The sequence below is a fragment of the Lepus europaeus genome, chromosome 18 (genome assembly GCF_033115175.1).
Source record: "Lepus europaeus isolate LE1 chromosome 18, mLepTim1.pri, whole genome shotgun sequence".
In the NCBI taxonomy this organism is placed as follows: Eukaryota; Metazoa; Chordata; class Mammalia; order Lagomorpha; family Leporidae; genus Lepus; species Lepus europaeus.
Window position 1 is genome coordinate 42,410,052 of NC_084844.1, and position 18,410 is coordinate 42,428,461.

Genomic DNA, 18,410 nt, shown 5'->3' on the forward strand with positions numbered 1-18,410 from the left:
GCTCCCTACTCCAGCTGAGGCCAAACATCCTCATGCTGGCTATGGTTTTTTATAAAAGGAATCTTCTGTGCCCCCTTATTATAGCTACCTTACATCCTTTGTTTTAGTAAATACATAAAAAATTCCTCTTGGTACTCAAATATGGAAATTACCACCATACTGTACAAAATATAGATTTACGTCATGACATCTTTTATACTAAAATAAGACAAAAACTATTTTCTTGACCTGGAGACGGAAAAGGAAAAAAAGGCTACACAGGCACTTTGTGAACAGAGGGTACTAGGACTTAAGTGAAAACAGGAAAGCCTGGATTCAGACAGGGCAAGTGACAAAAAGGCACGTGCTTACCTTCGAGCTGCATCAAAGTTGCTTTTCACAAAATCATTAAAAGGCCGCATATGCTCCTCTTTTGTGAAGAGAACATGATTGGCAATACTCTGAAGTATCTAAACGATCAAAGCAGGTTATAAATAATCATTAATTACTGAATAAACTCTATACATTACTATATTCTTTTAAAAATATCAATTCCCTCATTGACATACTTCCTATTGGAATTAAAATCAATTATTTCTCATTCTATAAATTATTCTATATGTTGTTTCTATTCTTCTCAAATAGAAACATAATTATATGTACATGTAAAATACACATACGTAAATTTTTAAATATCTTTTTGAAATTAAAAGGCCCTAATGCCTACAGTTCAGTCTCCATTTCAAAATTCCCAGAATGATCACACAGAAAATATTCAGTAGACATTTGCTAAAATATGTTCCCATGATAATAAAGCCCAGCAGGTATCCATTTGGTGAATTCCTTTGTAATAGAAACAAAATAAAACAAAAGCACATAATTGAAAACCATAGACATTTCAAAATAAATTGAAGAGAAGCACTACAGTGCTTTCACAAACTGAAAAAGTAGTCAGAAGGAAATGTTAAGATAGCTATATTATTTCAAACGATTCACCTTTGACATTAACTTCAAGCCCCTTTCGATTCTAGGTGGTGGCTTTTTATCTAAAATGCCTGCTTCATACGGTGAGACAATGGCAGGATTGATAAATCGGAGGAACATGGCACTTCCTACTGCGCCGATGCTGTTCTGAGGAAAACGCTGGCTAACCACCTAAAAACAAGGAGTGGAGAATTGAGCATGAGGTTTGAAGTAAAATAAGGAAATGGGAACAAAGAGCTTGAAGGTCAAACTTTGCACAAAAACTCTGAATCCATCAACCCTCATGCATGTTTCTATTTTTTTCTTCTCCCCAAATTTCAGAAAACAAGTTTACCCTCAACTCTAATCTCACATGATTTTAAAGCACAACTGAGGTATCTCAGAGCAAAGAAAAGCCTCACGGATAAGTTGGGTAGCAGAGTCTGAGGAAAGATCTTTATTAACATCATTTGCACTGCAAGTGTGATGAGTGACAAAAGCAATTCAAATTTCAAATTTCCCACAAAGAGGATCTAACTTCACTAAGAGTAATAGACGTGAAAATGTGATTAAACTTTTAGAAGATAAAGCTAAGTTTTCAAATACACGCCCCTAGAACACCCTACATCTAACTAATAAATATTTGCATTTTGGTGTGTACCATGTACAACTTGATTTCCTTGAGAAAAATGTTTCCCATGTAGAAGACAAAATTTCTTGGATTCTTACTGAAAGGGAAAAAAAAAAACATCTTACAAGTAACATTAGTGCCAGTCCTTTATCTTCACCAGCATGGTTCCTGATATAAGGACCTACGTATCATATAAACCACGGGGGAATAGCAATTCTTGGAAACCTCAAAGAAAAAAAGGATCCCCACCAGAAGAGAGAACCCCTGTGTCTGCCTCAGATCATTATCTCTCAAATAAAAACTTAAGTCTTAAGAAAGGACTGCCCATTCTGAAAAGCAAGATGAACTTAGCATTTAAGTGGATTTGTTTTCTCTTTATAAAACATTAGACACTGAAGATATGGTAATAGGTCTGTGAGATACAGAAAAGTGTTCTGAAACTGGCTGAACTCTCATTTCTTCCCAGGGGCCTGTTTTAAGTCAATTTCACATCTGAAAATTGTATTCTGAAATTTACATGTTTATACAACACACATATATGCACTGTCAAAGAACACATATGGAACATTTTAATCTCTACAACCATTGTGCCTGATGTGGCTGACTGTTGTTGAAAACAGGGATGACTACAAAAGTAAAGTTGGAGCACTCTGAACCTCAATATTGTGGGATTCTGCATTTCAAAGGGTACTGAGGCAAGCAGGAGGAAACAGAATCCCTGTGCAGATATTTTTCCTCACAATGCCTCAAGTACAGTAACACCTGTCATGAATTATACATGGCTCATTGACTCCAGATTAACTTTAGAAAGAACAAGGATTCTTTCTTGTCATTTAATCCATTTAGTGCTTCCTGTGAGCCACACTTCAATTTTGTGTTCTTATCTACTGGCTATACTTTAAAGAGTATAAAAAAATCTTTAAGATTTTAGAGAACAAACTTTTGCACTGAAGCAAATCTGAGAGGTAAACTGTAATGAATGTACTGTCACCTTCACTTCCTCTCAGTCACTCGGGTCCCTAAAACATGGAGAGCCTGGTGAAGGGAGCTGACTACCGCTGTCTTAGCAGAATGGCTCTAAACCTAAGCACAGTTTATATTTAGCTGAGATACAATTTTAGAAATAGAATTCAGAAAATTCAAGTACTTTTACTTTCCCAATAGTATGTTTTTAACCTTTTGGTAACAAATAAAGGTAACTCTTTGAAAGCTGATGAAAAGTCAGAAAAATGAATGCATGGATGCAAACAAATTTCAGAATGTTCATAACTCACTGTAACTACCCAGTGATTCTTTAGAATTCATTAATTTTAATCTTAAAACAGATGAAACATCAACAAACATTCAAGATCGTAAAGCATTTAAGGACAGTAAACTTGTGAGATGGAAGAGGACTAAAAACTGCTTTAAATTCAATTTAAAATAGTTTGTTAAAAAGAGTTAGCATATATCCAATTTAACCCATCAAAATCCTGAAATAGATTTTTTTAAAGTTAAAAGCTGGGACTGGCACTGTGGCATGGCAAGTAAAGCCGCCGCCTGCAGTACCCACATCCCATGTGGGCGCCAGTTCAAGTCTCGGCTGCTCCACTTCCGATCCAACTCTCTGCTATGGCCTGAGAAAGCAGTAGAAGATGGTCCAAGTCCTTGGGCCCCTGCCCCTCATGGTAGACCTGGAGGAAGCTCCTGGCTCCTGGCTTGGGATCAGCCCAGCGTAGCCATTGCAACCATTTGGGGAGTGAACCAACGGATGGAAGACCTCTCTCTCTGCCTCTGCCTCTTTGTGACTCTGCCTTCCAAATAAATAAATAAATCTAAACAAAAAATTAAAAATAAAGTTAAAAGCCATAATTTGGTTCTCAACCAGTTTATAAAATACTAATCTTTTGTAAAAATGTCTCATAAAAATCAATAATTTTAATACACAAGTGCAGCTGTCTTTTAGCTGTTTTCCTAGGACAAAGGTGTTTTAAAGTGTGACTTCAATTCATGCCTAATTTATACTTAATGGTAATCACTCTCAGAATTGAATGAAAATCTGAATGAATTATTTCCCAGAAGGGGACTATTGTAAAATTTATAGAAAGTACTACAATTTTACCATCTTCTTTGTCTCCAAAAAGAATTCATGTCAAAATCCAAAGTATCCACACCTCAGGAACAAATGCTGTTTCATGTTTCACAGAAATATGCATCTAATGAGTGGTATTATAAATGTGTTTTTGGAAATAAAATTTGATATACTACATAATCAGTATCAATTAAAATACTACATAACAAGTTTTATGAGTCAATTTATAAAAGGACAGCTTTTTCTTTCACCACTAGTTAACATAAATGTAATTTTATTTCATGAACACACCCAAGTGGTGCTGTTTTTTTATGTAAAAACCTAACTTGGATCCACAAAAATACTCCTTATAAAAGGTCAAAGTTGGACCAGTCTCTGTGTTGAATTCAGTTATCAGCCAATGTCTTCTTTGCCTCCCTTGGTAAAAGCTGACTACATAATGCAAATAAATGCATCTATAAACCAGCAAGAGCATCACCAACTATTACTGAAAATCCTCTCAGAGTTATTCAGACAATTAACTTCCAAAGTTCTTTCAAGTTCTTCAGTAGAATTAGCTGTAGTATGACCATACAGCTATACTACCAGAAGTCGGATCCTTTTCTCTACATTTTAGATTCAAATTCATGATCTACAAACTCCCAAAGAAAATCAGCTTGCTCTTAAAAGATCATTAGACACCATCAAGCAAGTAACTGCATAAAATGACATTTTAATTCACGGTGACTGTACTGTCTTCATGCTTCAGAATACACTCTGAAGCAGATCTCAGATGACCAATCAGACTCCCTTGTTTCCATGAGGACCTCACATCATCTGTGCTGGGAAATACATTCTGAAACTCAGTGTTACCCAGAAGCTTAGAGCAAAAAAATCTGAAAATAAGTAATAGGAAAAAAAAAAAAAACACATTTCAAGGAACAATTTTAGACAAAAATCTTAATCAATACAGCAATATTAGGGAGGCTAGGACACATGCTCTAGAGTAAGACAGAAAGCCTGCATTTTAATTTATGTGACACACTACACACAATGGCATTAGTAGAACACTGCACAGAGTATTAGGAACGGTAAATTAATTTCAAAAGTGATAGTGTATGTTATGACAAACCCACATACACTGAGAATTAGAAGGCTGAAGCATTAGAAAGAAATATTTTATTAAGCGAAAAGGCCATCCAAATCCAATTCATTTGCTCACAGCTGACCAAATTCACTTAACTGCTCAAAAAGGAAATTCTGAAAGAATATAAAAGTAAATGTCTCTAAATTTTAATTTAATTCTGAACTTGAAACAAATTTATATGTGAAGCTTTATTACAAATAAAGCTCAGACAAGGAACAAAAGATGAAACCAGATGAAGATTATATTCTAAATTATACCTTTTAAAGAAAATTATTTACTCAACTCATAAAGGTTTAATTTTCCTCTATAATCATTTGGATGATATGAACAAGACAGTACTCAGCCTCATAAGGATAAGTCACACTGACAGATAATGGCAAACCTAAAATGAATGTATATGATGTTTTAGACAAATTCCATTCACTCTGGGGCCAGCGCTGTGGCGTAGCAGGTAAAGCCGCTGCCTATAGTGCCTACATACCATATGGGCGCCGGTTCGAGTCCCAGCTGCTCCACTTCGATCTGGCTCTCTGCTATGGTCTGGGAAAGCAGTAGAAGATGGCACAAGTCCTTGGGCCCCTGCACCCATGTGGGAGACCTGGAAGAAGCTCCAGGCTCCTGGCTTTGGATTGGTGCAGCTCCAGCCGTTGCGGCCATTTGGAGAGTGAACCAACAGATGGAAGACCTCTCTCTCTCTCTCTCTCTCCCTCTCTTTCTCTCTCTGCCTCTCCTTCTGTCCATGTAACTGACTTTCAAATAAATAAATAAATCTTTAAAAAAAATTCCATTCACTGGAAGAAAATAATTATGACTCTCATAATTCTCTTCCTCTAAAATTAGGGAAAATTCGCAGAAGCAGGCAGTGTATGCACACCTCCTGTTTGCGACATGAAGTGCTTCTCTACAAACAGGACTCAGGGAGTTCTCCTTTATTTCAAAAGCATTATGTTCTCCTCCTGATAATTTAATATTGTTTTTCTCTGAAGTAAAAGTAGTTTTACCAGTGGGTTTTCTATGACCTATGCACAAATAACTAAATTTTGGCTGAGAATGTCTAAATAAAAATATAAGGAATAAAAATAAAACTTAGCAACTTTTAGCTATGATTTAGAAAATGACACTTTCCTGCTACATTCTTTGAACAATTAAGAAAAACTTTCACCTCTAGGAAAAGAAACCACTCATATTACCTGCAAACAAGAAGCAAGAATGAAGAAAGTCAGCGTTTCCTATGGCCTTGAAATTAAGTTTTTGTTTTTGCATTTATTTATAATTTTTAAAATGATTATAATAAAATTAGACCAAGGATATCCAATGCAACAAATGCCCACAAAATGCCTTTGGGATAAATCAAACCAAAGGAACACAGAGAACGTTTCAATGTAACTTAATTCCAGGGTTAATTGAAATGAAAGCTATTTTGTGCCAGAATTAGTAGAATGATTTTACAGTGAAGGTCAAATAGGCTGAAGTGAAGATGTTCTTAACAAACAGCAAAAGATTTTTGTTTGGCTTTGAAAGAAACAGCTAATAAAAAGTTCTCCAAACTTACTGATTTTTTGTTTTCCTTTTTTTCTTTTACTGTAGCTTTGTTCAGTAGGGAGTGGCAAGTTGCCTACAGAACAGAGATGAGCACAAACAAGTCACAGCACCGACTACACACAGCAACAACAGCAACGCTGGCTCGTACATCAAATTACACGATTGAAATGTAACACAAATGGAATCAACAAAACATTAGAAATCAACTGAATTTTGAGGGATGAAATTTATTTCTGGATTTCAATTTTCATTACATTTTTAAGCCAAGCACTAAATAAATAGCAAGAAGTGTTGAGAACCAATCATGTCTACTACTTCTGGCTATAAATTGCAGAAAAAATCTCCCCAAGTGAATTTGAGGATATTTATTATTTGTATTTTAGTTAAGTCCTGGCTTTTGATAAATATCATATAAAATGTTCATTAAAAGTAGATCCTATGCTAAAAACATTTTTTGTCTCCATAACTTTTTCTTGATTTGTAAAATACTTCTCTGTGTATCCTTCAATTGACTTAAAGTTATTTTTTCAACATCTGGCATTTAATTAAAACCCAACTGATGAGATGAAAATTCAACAGCTAAATGTAACAGAACATGCACTTTAGAGATTCTGAACTAAAAATCTCTCTCCCCTTTAAAAAAGATAACTTCAAGTTTCACAGATTTTTCAACGGTCACAGGCTACTTTCTGAAATGGTTCTGATCAGAGGAGGTTAAAAGCTCTGCAGCATTTGGGAGAAGCAGGTTATCAGTTCAACAAGAAAAACAGCATTAGTTGATATGAAAATGAAGCACCTGCAGAGAAAGTGACAGACTAAAACTGTAGGTCTGCTTAAGTCTTTTATATACAGCTCATCATTTATCAGAATATCTCAAAAAAGAAAAAGCCACTCAAAAAATCCCCCAAAGTCCAGGGAGAAATACTGGTTTCATCTATCAGAGCTCCTTCTAGGCCAAAGAATTCCTTCAAAATTAAAAGGCTCATGATTACACTACACTAGGCAGTACAGAAATTTTTAAAACCAAGTAAGAATTCTTTAACCCATGGCAACTTATCCCAGGAATTCTGGACATCCAGCACCATAACCCATAACAACTTGGGCTTAAAGTTAGTTTGACACCCGTCCATCATCCATCATCCATCATCCATCATCCATCATCCATCATCCAAGCAGTTACCGTGCACCTACATGCCAGATAACATTCCAGGCACTGGGAGATAGAAGGAACACAAAACAACACAGTTCCTCATCTCATAAAACTTTGGTTTACACTTTAGGCTTCATACAAAAACATACATCACAGAAATGCAGTTTCATATATTTTTTCAATTATATTATGCAGCTCTCATTTTGTAAACTACTTCAGTTTGGAGAAGCTGATTTACTGGGAAAAGATGACATTCACTTAGAATCATGATAGCTCTTTCTTAGAATCCTCTAAACCTAAGAGAATATCCTCTCTGGGAATTATCTTCTCTTTACTCCAAGACTATCAGAAGGAAAAGTGGAAACAAATACATGGGAACATCAATTAATTATAAGTCTGACTCATGCTCACAGTTGGTATTCCTTGACAACTTTAGGCCAGTCTACTCAGTAAGGGAGGCACATCAACTAACAGCTGGCTAAACCACAATTCCAAAAGGCTTCAAGCCCCAAATAAGAACTCAAGTAAAAGAGCTAAAGCTCAGAGAATTTTACTAGCTAGCAATATACTCATTTAGCTCTACAAATGTTCCCAGGAGGTTCTCCAAAGCAGAACTATGTTTACTAGAGAAAAAAAAAAAAAAAAAAATCAGCAACTACCCCTCCCAGTGGAACATAAAAGTACAAAGATACCATTATGCTACTGCCAAAGCCAAAAGGGCAAGGAAAAGCGAGCGAATAAAAAGGGCAAGAGAAAGCCAGAAGAGGTGAATAAAAAGAGCAAATCAGAGGGGAAAATTAGGAAAGAGACTCAATGAAAAAATATCTTGAGATCAAACCGGATTTTCCCTACCTTTATAATTATTGCATATAATTAAAAAACAAAATATCATAGGCATAGCTTTGTTCCATAGCACTTTACCCTCCAATGATAAGCTTACCCAATACTTTCAAACAATGTCCTGACACAACACTTAAATAATATTTTTAAAGAGAATAATAGCCGGCGCCGTGCCTCAACAGGCTAATCCTCTACCTAGCAGCGCGCCGGCACACTGGGTTCTAGTCTAGTCCCGGTCGGGGCGCCGGATTCTGTTCTGGTTGCCCCTCTTCCAGGCCAGCTCTCTGCTGTGGCCCGGGAGTGCAGTGGAGGATGGCCCAAGTGCTTGGGCCCTGCACCCCATGGGAGACCAGGAGAAGCACCTGGCTCCTGCCATCGGATCAGCGCGGTGCACCGGCTGCAGTGCACCGGCCGCGGCAGCCATTGGAGGGTGAACCAACGGCAAAGGAAGACCTTTCTCTGTCTCTCTCTCTGTCTACTCTGCCTGTCAAAAAATAAAATTAAAAAAGAGAGAATAATAATTCTAGGTGAAATTTTCATACAGTAGTTCAAGTCTGTTGTTAAGATAGTTTATTCTGAAGTGCTCTAAAAAACACAACAATTATTACCTGACTCTATTTTCACAATTTCCTTTTCTCTCCTAAGAAAGCTGACAAAACTCTTGTTCACTTGGGTGAGAGGGATGAGGGAATTTATTCTATCATTAAATATTTCCTAAGTACTTATTAAGTGCCAAGCCCTATTCCTTTTATATGATCAGAAATGGTTTCAAACTGACCTCCAACTATGTTGATGCTATGATTTTTCATTTAGGATAAGAAACACATGAAGAATTTTTCTCAAAGTCTCCTAGGCCACATAATCATATAACCACGTAACCATCTCCCTTCACTTTGACCCAGCCAACATCAAAGCCATGGACATTTTCGAATCTCATTTGCTCTCTGAAAACAGTTACTATTAGGTCAAGCAAGACACTGTCCCAAAACATTTTTAATATATGTTGATATTTTCTGTCTGCCTAGTTTCAAAAACAAAAAAATCTGCTGCATTATGTTGAAAGAGAAACTTAAATAAGGCCCAAGCTTTAAAGAAAGTAGTAAAACTGTAGTAAGTTTGATGTTGTAACTAAACCGCCCTCTAGCCTCGGATTTCATGAGCTGAATAAAACATTCCAGGCTTTCCAAAGCATCCTTGAGCTTTTATGAAAAGGCAGGGAAATCATGATATACTAAGACTTAATGCTAAGTATGCTTTATCATCTGCGCATATTGTGGAGAAAATTTTTAGAGACACAGCAGATACATCTTTAAAAATAGCAATGAGGAAAAAATTCACACAGAGCATCCTCAAACAGCTTTTTTAAAATGGTGAATTCACTGACGCTGTCAAAGTCTCTAAGCAACTGAAGCCGTGTGCTAAAAAGACAAATGGTGGAGGGTGACTCTGCAAAGAGAGAGATACACAAAGGCCTGAGTCTTGGTAAAAGTCTAAGGGCTTGCCCTATAACCACCGTGTCCCCAACCCCAGATCCACTAATGTTTCTTCCAGAAGTACAGTTTACAAAAGGCTACTGTGAATTTTTAAGACCTCCCTTGGAACAAGTATATATTCTAAAACTGCACATTCAATTCAAAAAAATAGAGAAGCAATAGAAGAACACAGACCTAATTCCCTCAACAGAAGCGACAGACCATGGGCACTGGAACTCAAAAGCATTACTTGCAATGCTAGTGTTAGTCTAATAATTTGGTCTGAATGATGATACATTATATCTTAAAAGTAGCATTCAATATAAAATAAACAGTCTTATTCTGGAAAAACCTGACACAAACTGTTACATTTTAATGAAGAAGCCAAAATTACAGAGCAAACACTTCACATGCAGAAAGCAGGGCACACAGCCTATCTCCTAACGTGTGAAAGGTCGAGAAGAAATTTAGGCAAAAGATGACAATGACAACAAATTCCATAACATATCTCATTTCAGCCACATCCATCATACAGAGTAGATACATTACACTTCGAGCTTGCTCCCAACAAACGAAAAATTTAACATTTTAAAGTATTTTTTAAAGGACTTCAGAGGGTCTCCTAAGCCATATTTAAGTTTCCTTCTGAGCCAACTCCAACAACAATTCTTAATATGTTATTCACCCAAATTAACTATTATAGTCACCCACATGCTGTCAGCAGCTAAATCCTCCCTGGGAAGAGCAATACTTGAGCTTTGGAGGAGTACTGGGGATCTCGGACTGTGCATACCTGGTATAAACAGTGGCACACACTGCGAAGTTGAGGGGGGAACTCTGAGGAGGAGCTGATGATGGCGTGGAAGAACTTCTCCGTCATCTGAAGGAGGTTTCGCTGGTTTTCCTCAAGGCTCTCTGATGGTTCCAATCTAGGAAAAAAAAACCAAACAATGACGTGAAATCAAAACATTTTTGTTTAAAACAAACCAAATCCCTCAAAAGACTTAAGAGGCAAGAAACCAAATGCATTGTGTGGACCTTCCATCTTGATTTGAACAAAAAAACTGTAAAAACAAAAAACATACCAAAAAAAAAAAAAAAAAAAAAACCCAAATGTTAAGGTATTCAAAGAATTTAATACAAAACTGCTCTTGTATATTGTATTAGGGATTATTTTAAATTTTACCAGGTGCGGGAATACCACGGTTTTGTCTATTTTTTTTTTTTTTTAATTCCATATCTGCTGCAAATACCTGAGCTAAAAATGGAGGGAAGGGGACAGACAAAACAAGAACAGCAAGCAGTCTTCCAATCCATATTCCTCTGTAGGAACATGCCCATCTAAAAACATTAACATATGCTTGAATTATGTGGGTTTTGAAATTTCTCATCAATGAGAACAAAATGCAACTTTGACCTTTCGCTCTAAACTATGTTTTAGGAGTACCCAAGTTGAGAAGATCTAGTTCATTCACCTGACTGCATAATAAGATCTATCTGTTCTCCTACAAATGAACATTTAAAATTTTTGCTTCTACAGATACTGTGATCAAGAACATTCTTGCACAAACACAAGAGTTTCTCTAGGACATCTTCCTAAAAGCAGAATTTGTGAGCTTCTGGATATTTAATGTTAGATATTGTCAAACAGCTCTCTACCCAACAGTGTATAAGAATTTGTATTTTCCTATGTATTCACGAACTTAGTATCCAGGCTGACTATCCCTTCTCTGAAATTTTGGAACCAGAAGCTTTTCAGATTTGGGATTTTTTTTTTTTTTTCAGATTTTGGAATAGTTGCATGTCAGAACTCCAAATGTTTCAAATTCTGGAACATTTCAGATACTCAGAATAGGGATGCTTAACTGGTACCAAGCTAGCTGGCAGGAAAGGGCATCTCATGCTTCTAACTTCTCTGTGCACGATTCCTAGTAAAGTCAGACATGCTTTCATCTACATGGCAGCGATTCAGGTTTCCCTCTCCTGAAACGCCTTTTACTTCCAGCCAGACATTCCTCACTGTCAGATGCCCGACTCGTGCTACCTAAAAGTTAGTGTGCCCCAAATTAATAGATTTTTCCTGCACTCTTGCATCCTGTCTTGTGTTCTCCACATTGTCAATGGCACGGCACCGTCACTGAGTCAAGTTACCCAAGCTGTCTCTGCTGTCAGTTTTCCTGCTCTATTTCATCATTCCCTACATCCAATCAATGTAGGCAATTCTTACCAGTACGACTTCTAAATTCCTGGCATTGTGACCAAAGACAAATGTTCTAATGGCAGACATACTAAGTTTAAATTTCACCTCTAGCAGTTATTGATCATTACGAGCCTGGTCACAATCTTCAACTTCTCTGAGCCTCCGTTTTTCTCATCAGTAAGACAGGAAGAACAATGGCTACTTTATGGGGACTAAATTTTACTTAAACTGAACTCCCAAAACACATTCCTTAGCTATATATGTTTTATCTTTTCTACTCAACTGATGCTCCTTCAAGGACATATTTATCTTTGTCTCTTTGAACCCCAGAACAACAGACAAGTATTTACTCAAGGCACATATGGAGTAAGTTTTCAATATCTTAACTAGTAATTCTCTCTTCTACTAATTCACATATTATCTAAGTGCTTTGGATACTCAAGTCATCACTCCAGATTCCTTGTAGCTCACTGTGTGGTACAGCATGTGAACACAGCAAGAGTTCAGAAATCGATATGGACTACAAAGCAGGGAAGACTGCATAGAAGAGTTGAGTCCCAAAGGAGGGATAGAATTTGCATAGACAAAAAGATTTTAGGGTATTTCAGAAAAAGGAGTAGGCAGGGTGGATACTCAATTTATTCCAATAAATGTTTATTACTGGTAACATAAAAATCAAAATGGCTACAGAATGGTCAAAAAGAGAGTGAATCGTTACCTGAGTCTTACAGATTTTACTGACAGGAGTAAACTACCACACAGACACCATGTCATGAACTGAAATTTGCCCGAGAGAACACTTCTCTACATCTAACGAAAGCTTGCAAGGTATGAGGAATGATGAAATGACCACTGTGCCTCCTGACCTGGCCATTCCAATGGAGTCCTAAAATGCATAACTCCTCTGGTGTGCACCAGACCTGCCTCAATCCTGCTGTTCATCCCAAAACATCCCTAAGTACCCATACCGACTCGTCCTTGTTATCACATTCCCTCATTAGAGTGCTGGTTTACTTGAACTCCTCAGTGTTGGCTCTGATGTCCTCTCCAGGGGAACATGGCTTGATGTGGAAGGGGAGAAAGTCCAAATACCTGGAGACTGTTTTGAATCTAACTACAGAAAAAAAACTTTTTTTCCTTTACTGAGAAAAATTAAAAAAAGTAGAGGGGGCTGGCATCGTATATGAACATCCTATATGAGCACTGGTTTGAGTCCTGGCTGCTCCACTTCTGATCCAGCTCCCTGCTAATGTGACAGCAGTGGCAGACAGCTCAAGTGCTTGGGCCCCTGGCACCCATGTGGGAGTTTCTGGCTCCTAGCTTCTGCTGGCCCAGCTCCTACCTTTGTGGCCATTTGGGGAGTGATTCAGCGGATGTAAATCTCTCTCTCAATCTGTCTCTGTAACTCTACTTTTCAAATAAATAAGTCTTTAAAAAAAAAAAAAAAAGAGCAGACAAGCCCTTCATCATGTCTGAGAAGAATGGAGGTGGTGTATGTGGCCAACTGGAAAAAGACTAGCCGAGATAACAGGAGTTACAGGCAATGGGAACAGACTGAGATGCTACAATACTGATCCCAAACCTTAGAGACAGCTGAGGAGTTTGGGAGCATGAATAAAAAGACCAAAAATTCCTCAAAAAAGGTTCAAAGAGATTCTCAGGACCTTCAAAATTCTTGTGTACTTTGTAGGAACTCCTGTGTTTTTCTTGAGTCAGCACAGCAGCAGGGATACTGCTGTCTTTCAGGTGTTCCTCTATCACAACACCTTGCCACAGTGCTCTCCTGCCTCCCACACAAATGCCAGTGGTGACCTCCTGGTTGTTCTACTAATTCTGAACTACAATGAAGTTTTGGGTTTAATTAAGTGTTCATGTGTATAAAACTTTTCACTCTGATTTTCAAAAAAATAACTGCTGGTCCGATTTTTGTTTTTCTGCTATCTTTCATTTCATTGATTTCTGCTCCTTTTTTTAAATTAAAAAAAAAAAAGTTTGTTTATTTCCTTGAGAGGCAGAGAGAGAGAGAGAAAGAGAGAGATTGATTGATTGATCCCATGTGCTGGTTTACTCTACAAATGCCCCCAATGGCTGGAGCTAGACCAGGCTGAAGTCAGGAACCAGGAAGTCAATCCAGGTCTCTCATGTGGGTGGCAGATCCCAACCACTTGAGCCATAACCACTGCCTCCCAAGGTCTGCACTAGCACAAAGCTGGAGTGAGGAGCTGCAGCAGGTACTGAGCAAAGGTGCGCTGATACAGGATTCGGGTCTCAACCACTAGGCTAACCACCTACACCTCTGTTCTGCTTCTTATTGTCTTCCTTCAACTTGTGTAACATCGTATTGCTCTTATTTCTCTAGTTTCCTAAATTGAGAGCTTAGACTTTAAATTTTCTTCTTTCTTTTACATTTAATGCTATACATTTCCCCCTAAGCATTGATTTTTACTATTTTTTTTTTTTTGACAGGCAGAGTGGACAGTGAGAGAGAGACAGAGAGAAAGGTCTTCCTTTTTGCCATTGGTTCACCCTCCAATGGCCGCTGCAGCCGGCGCACCATGCTGATCCGAAGCCAGGAGCCAGGTGCCTCTCCTGGTCTCCCATGCGGGTGCAGGGCCCAAGGACCTGGGTCATCCTCCACTGCACTCCCGGGCCACAGCAGAGAGTTGGACAGGAAGAGGGGCAACCGGGACAGAATCCGGTGCCCCGACCAGGACCAGAACCTGGGGTGCTGGTGCCACAGGCGGAGGATTAGCCTAGTGAGCAGTGGCGCTGGCCGATTTTTACTATTTCACACCAATTTTTTAAGGAGAAGTATTTTTCTTTTGCATTTAGTTTTTGTCTTTTTCTTTATATTTCAAGTTCACTGTTTCTTTAGTTGATACCCGGCACACTGATGAGCCACTTAAAGGCATTCTTTCTGTTACAGCATTTCTAATTTCCAAAATTTTTTGAGTGTTTCTTTACAGCTTCTGTCAGCTTACTTCATGCATCTGTTCTTAATGCCTTTTTCATTAGAGTCCTTAGCATATTAATCATAGTTATTTTAAATCCCAATATGACAATTCCAAAATCTCTTCCACAACTGAGTTGCATTCTAACGCTTTGTCTCTTCAGACCGTGATTTTTTTCTTATCTGTTAATACATCTTGTAATTTTTTGTGGAAGTCAGACAATGGCATTGGCATTGTGGTGCAGTGGGTTAAGCTGCCACCTGCAATGCCAGCATCTCATGCAGGTGTCAGTTTGAGTCCCGGGTCCTTCACTTCCATCCAGCTTCCTACTAACAGCCTGGGAAAAGCAGCAGAAGATGGCCCAAGTGCTTGGGCCCCTCACCACTCATGTGAGAGATCCAGATGTAGTTCCAGACTTGTGGTTTCAGCCTGGCCGAGTCCTGGCTGTTGTGGCCATTTGGGGAGTGAACCAACAGATGGAAGATCTGTCTGTGTCTCTCCCCCTTTCTCTTTAACTCTGTCTTTCAAGTAAATAAATAAATAAATCTCTTTTGAAAAAAAAGATGCATTGAGTAATAGGAAGAAAGAAATAGACTTGTAGTGTGAAGTTTCACATTAACATGCCAAGGAGTCGAGCTGTATTTAACATCTGTTAGCTGTGGGTGTCCATTTGACCTTTTTGTCTCTCTCTCCTGTGTGTGTGCGTGTCTTGACTCTGGGTTTCATTGGAAACTTCTTAGCTAGAGTGTCTGTGTTGCAGGTCTCTCAGACGCAATCCACAATCAGTAAACTGAAGCCCTCTTGACAAGACAGTGCAGTACTAGGGAAGGGAAATATGCAGGGACTTCAAAAAGCTTGTAGAAAAATACAATTGAAAGATAAGTTCATTTTTGTGGAAAAAGGTTTTGAAGTCCATGTATAGCTTCTTTATAACATACACTTTCCATAAACTTTTCAGACTTTTCATATCTCGTAACCTGATTAGATCTCCTATGTTGTACTGCGCCAAAGACCCTGCTGAAATCTGACTTCCTGAAAAGTTCCTTAGTCTTTTTCACTCCTGTCCTTAAGTGAAACAGGGAGGTTAAAGGGAGCTGGAGCTGATGAACTTAAAGCAAATTCAAACTACAATGAAATATCACCTCACACCTGTTATAATGACTATTATCGAAAAAGATAAGTGGCCAGCACCGTGGTTCACTACATTAATCCTCCACCTGTGGCGCTGGCCCAAGTGCTTGGGCCCCTGCACCCACATGGGAGACCAGGAGGAGGCACCTGGCTCCTGGCTTCGGATTGGCGTAGCTCTGGCCATTGTGGCCATTTGGGGAGTGAACCAACGGAAGGAAGACCTTTCTCTCTCTGTCTCTCTCTCACTGTCTGTAACTCTACCTGTCAAATAAATAAATAAAAATCTTAAAAAAAAAAAAAAGATAAAAGAAAACAAGTGTTGGTGAGGGAAAAAAGCAAACCCTTATACACTGTTGGAAATGTAGCACAGCCATTATGGAAAATACCATGAGGTTGCTAAAAAACATAAAAAAAGCTAACATACGATTCAGCAATCCCACTTATGGGTATCTATCCAATGGGAATGAAATCAGTATGCAAAGAATGTATCTGCATAACCATGTTAATTGTGCCATTGTGCATAATAGCCAAGAAGCAGAATCCACTGATGGATAAATAAAGGAAATGTAGAATTGTGTATAAATCATATCATTTGTGATAATACAAATCAACCTGGAAGACATTATGTTAAGTGAAATAAGCCAGGCACACAAAAACAAACACTGCTGATCCCATGTAATCTGTGGTATCTAAAAAGAGTTGCACTCACAGCAGCAGATGGTGGTTGCTGGAGGGTAGGGGGATGAGAGGAATGGAGAAAGGTTGGTCAAAGGGTACAAAGTTACAGTTAGGATAAATATGTAGCTCTGGAGAGCTGCTGTACTGCATGGTGACCATGGTTACTAATAGTGTATTGTATCCTTGAAAATGAAGGGATAAAGTAGGCATGAGAAATTGTTTCTCCTCACCACCACCCCGCCCCACCAAGCGAAACTGCTTAATTGCAACAAAATAGAAGGATAGCTTTAAAAGAACATTACTTTTAAGCTGTGTATTTTTACTATTTAATTATTTTAACAAAACTTGGCTAATTTAGTACTGGAGTTTTGATTGAATATTACAGTTGATGCTTCAGCAAAGATAGAACCAAAGCTACCAATTAAAACAAAGTAGCTAAATAATCATAATTTAGGAAGAACAACTACCTAGAGGTATTCAGAAAGTTAAAAAATAATTTTAAAGTCCTAATGGAAAGGCAGACAAGAGTATGTAAACATGTAGCTTAGAAAAAGCAAGCATCAGATAATCAGTTGAAATTCATTCATTTAACAACTATTTATAAAATATTAAATAAGTCAGATACCATGCTAATATTCATGGAACAATATAGTAACAAAGATTTACAAAATGTCTAAGAGCCAACAGTCTACTGGGGAAATAAATTCATAAAATAAATTTATACAAGTTTTTTTTTAAAAAGATTTATTTATTTCAAAGAGTTACATAGAGATTAAGGGAGAGAGAGAGACAGAGAAAGAGAAGTCTTCTATCTGCTGGTTTACCCTCCACATGGCCGCAATGGCCAGTGCTGGGCCAGGCCAAAGCCACGGGCCAGGAGTCTCATCTGGGTCTCCCACTTGGGTGGCAGGGGCCGAGGGACTTGGCCGTCAGCAGTGAGCTGGCTAGGAAGCAGAGCAGTCTTACAATGATAATGGAACATAGAAAAAAAGATTATTTCTTTGCTTGCACATAGTGTGTGGGTGGGTGAGAGGGTTGTGCTCAGTGAATGCCAGAGAAAGTTTGCCAGAGCCAGTGGTTTAAACTGTACTCTGAATTATCCCTGGAGCTCTTTCCTGTCTCTTAAGTCCCTCCTCACTACAGGATGCAAGGTGAGTTAGGGAAGAAAAGAGCTAAGCATGCTCAGTGCTGCTTCTCTCCAGTCTACGTGTCTGCCTGGCTCTGTGTGGCGAAGAGCTTGCCAGCTCCCAGTGGGGGACCCTGTGGTCATCCCACAACTGTAAGGAAGATGAGCCGAATCCCAAGGACAGTATGAGAAAGCCTACCCACCTGCAGTATCTAAACCCACACTTCCAATCATTTGCATGAGAAATAAAGGTGATCTCTGATTTCTCAGTGCTTCTCTCGCAGCCCACACCTCCCTCTCTTGATTCTGAATTGGTGCAGGGAAAAGGGGTATTAGTTATTAGGGGCATCTCCAATCCTAACAAACCCCACGTGCCAGGCCACTTAAAAATGTGTAACTTGTATATATTTCACTTGAGCTTATAGTACAGAGTATACAGGAAAGAATGACAAGAGGTGATGACGAGTTACTGCCAGATTGCAAAGCAATCAATTCTACTTTATCTTGCTGTCAAAAGATCACTGATGGTTTCCAGCAAGTAACAAAAAGG

General features: G+C 38.4%; 1 protein-coding gene across 2 annotated transcripts in view; it reads right to left on the reverse strand.

Annotated features, from left to right (window-relative positions):
• The window catches only part of NF1 (neurofibromin 1), a 291,063-nt gene that overhangs the window by 113,724 nt on the left and 158,929 nt on the right, over nt 1–18,410 (reverse strand). The window contains exons 30-33 of one of the 2 annotated variants that reach the window (XM_062175266.1): nt 10,568–10,703; nt 6,323–6,385; nt 976–1,134; nt 352–449 (exon numbers count right to left, since the gene is read on the reverse strand). In XM_062175266.1, coding sequence (XP_062031250.1) covers nt 352–449; nt 976–1,134; nt 6,323–6,385; nt 10,568–10,703 — 456 coding nt within the window. The remainder of the gene's footprint in view (nt 1–351; nt 450–975; nt 1,135–6,322; nt 6,386–10,567; nt 10,704–18,410) is intronic. The other variant, XM_062175267.1, reaches the window with a different exon arrangement.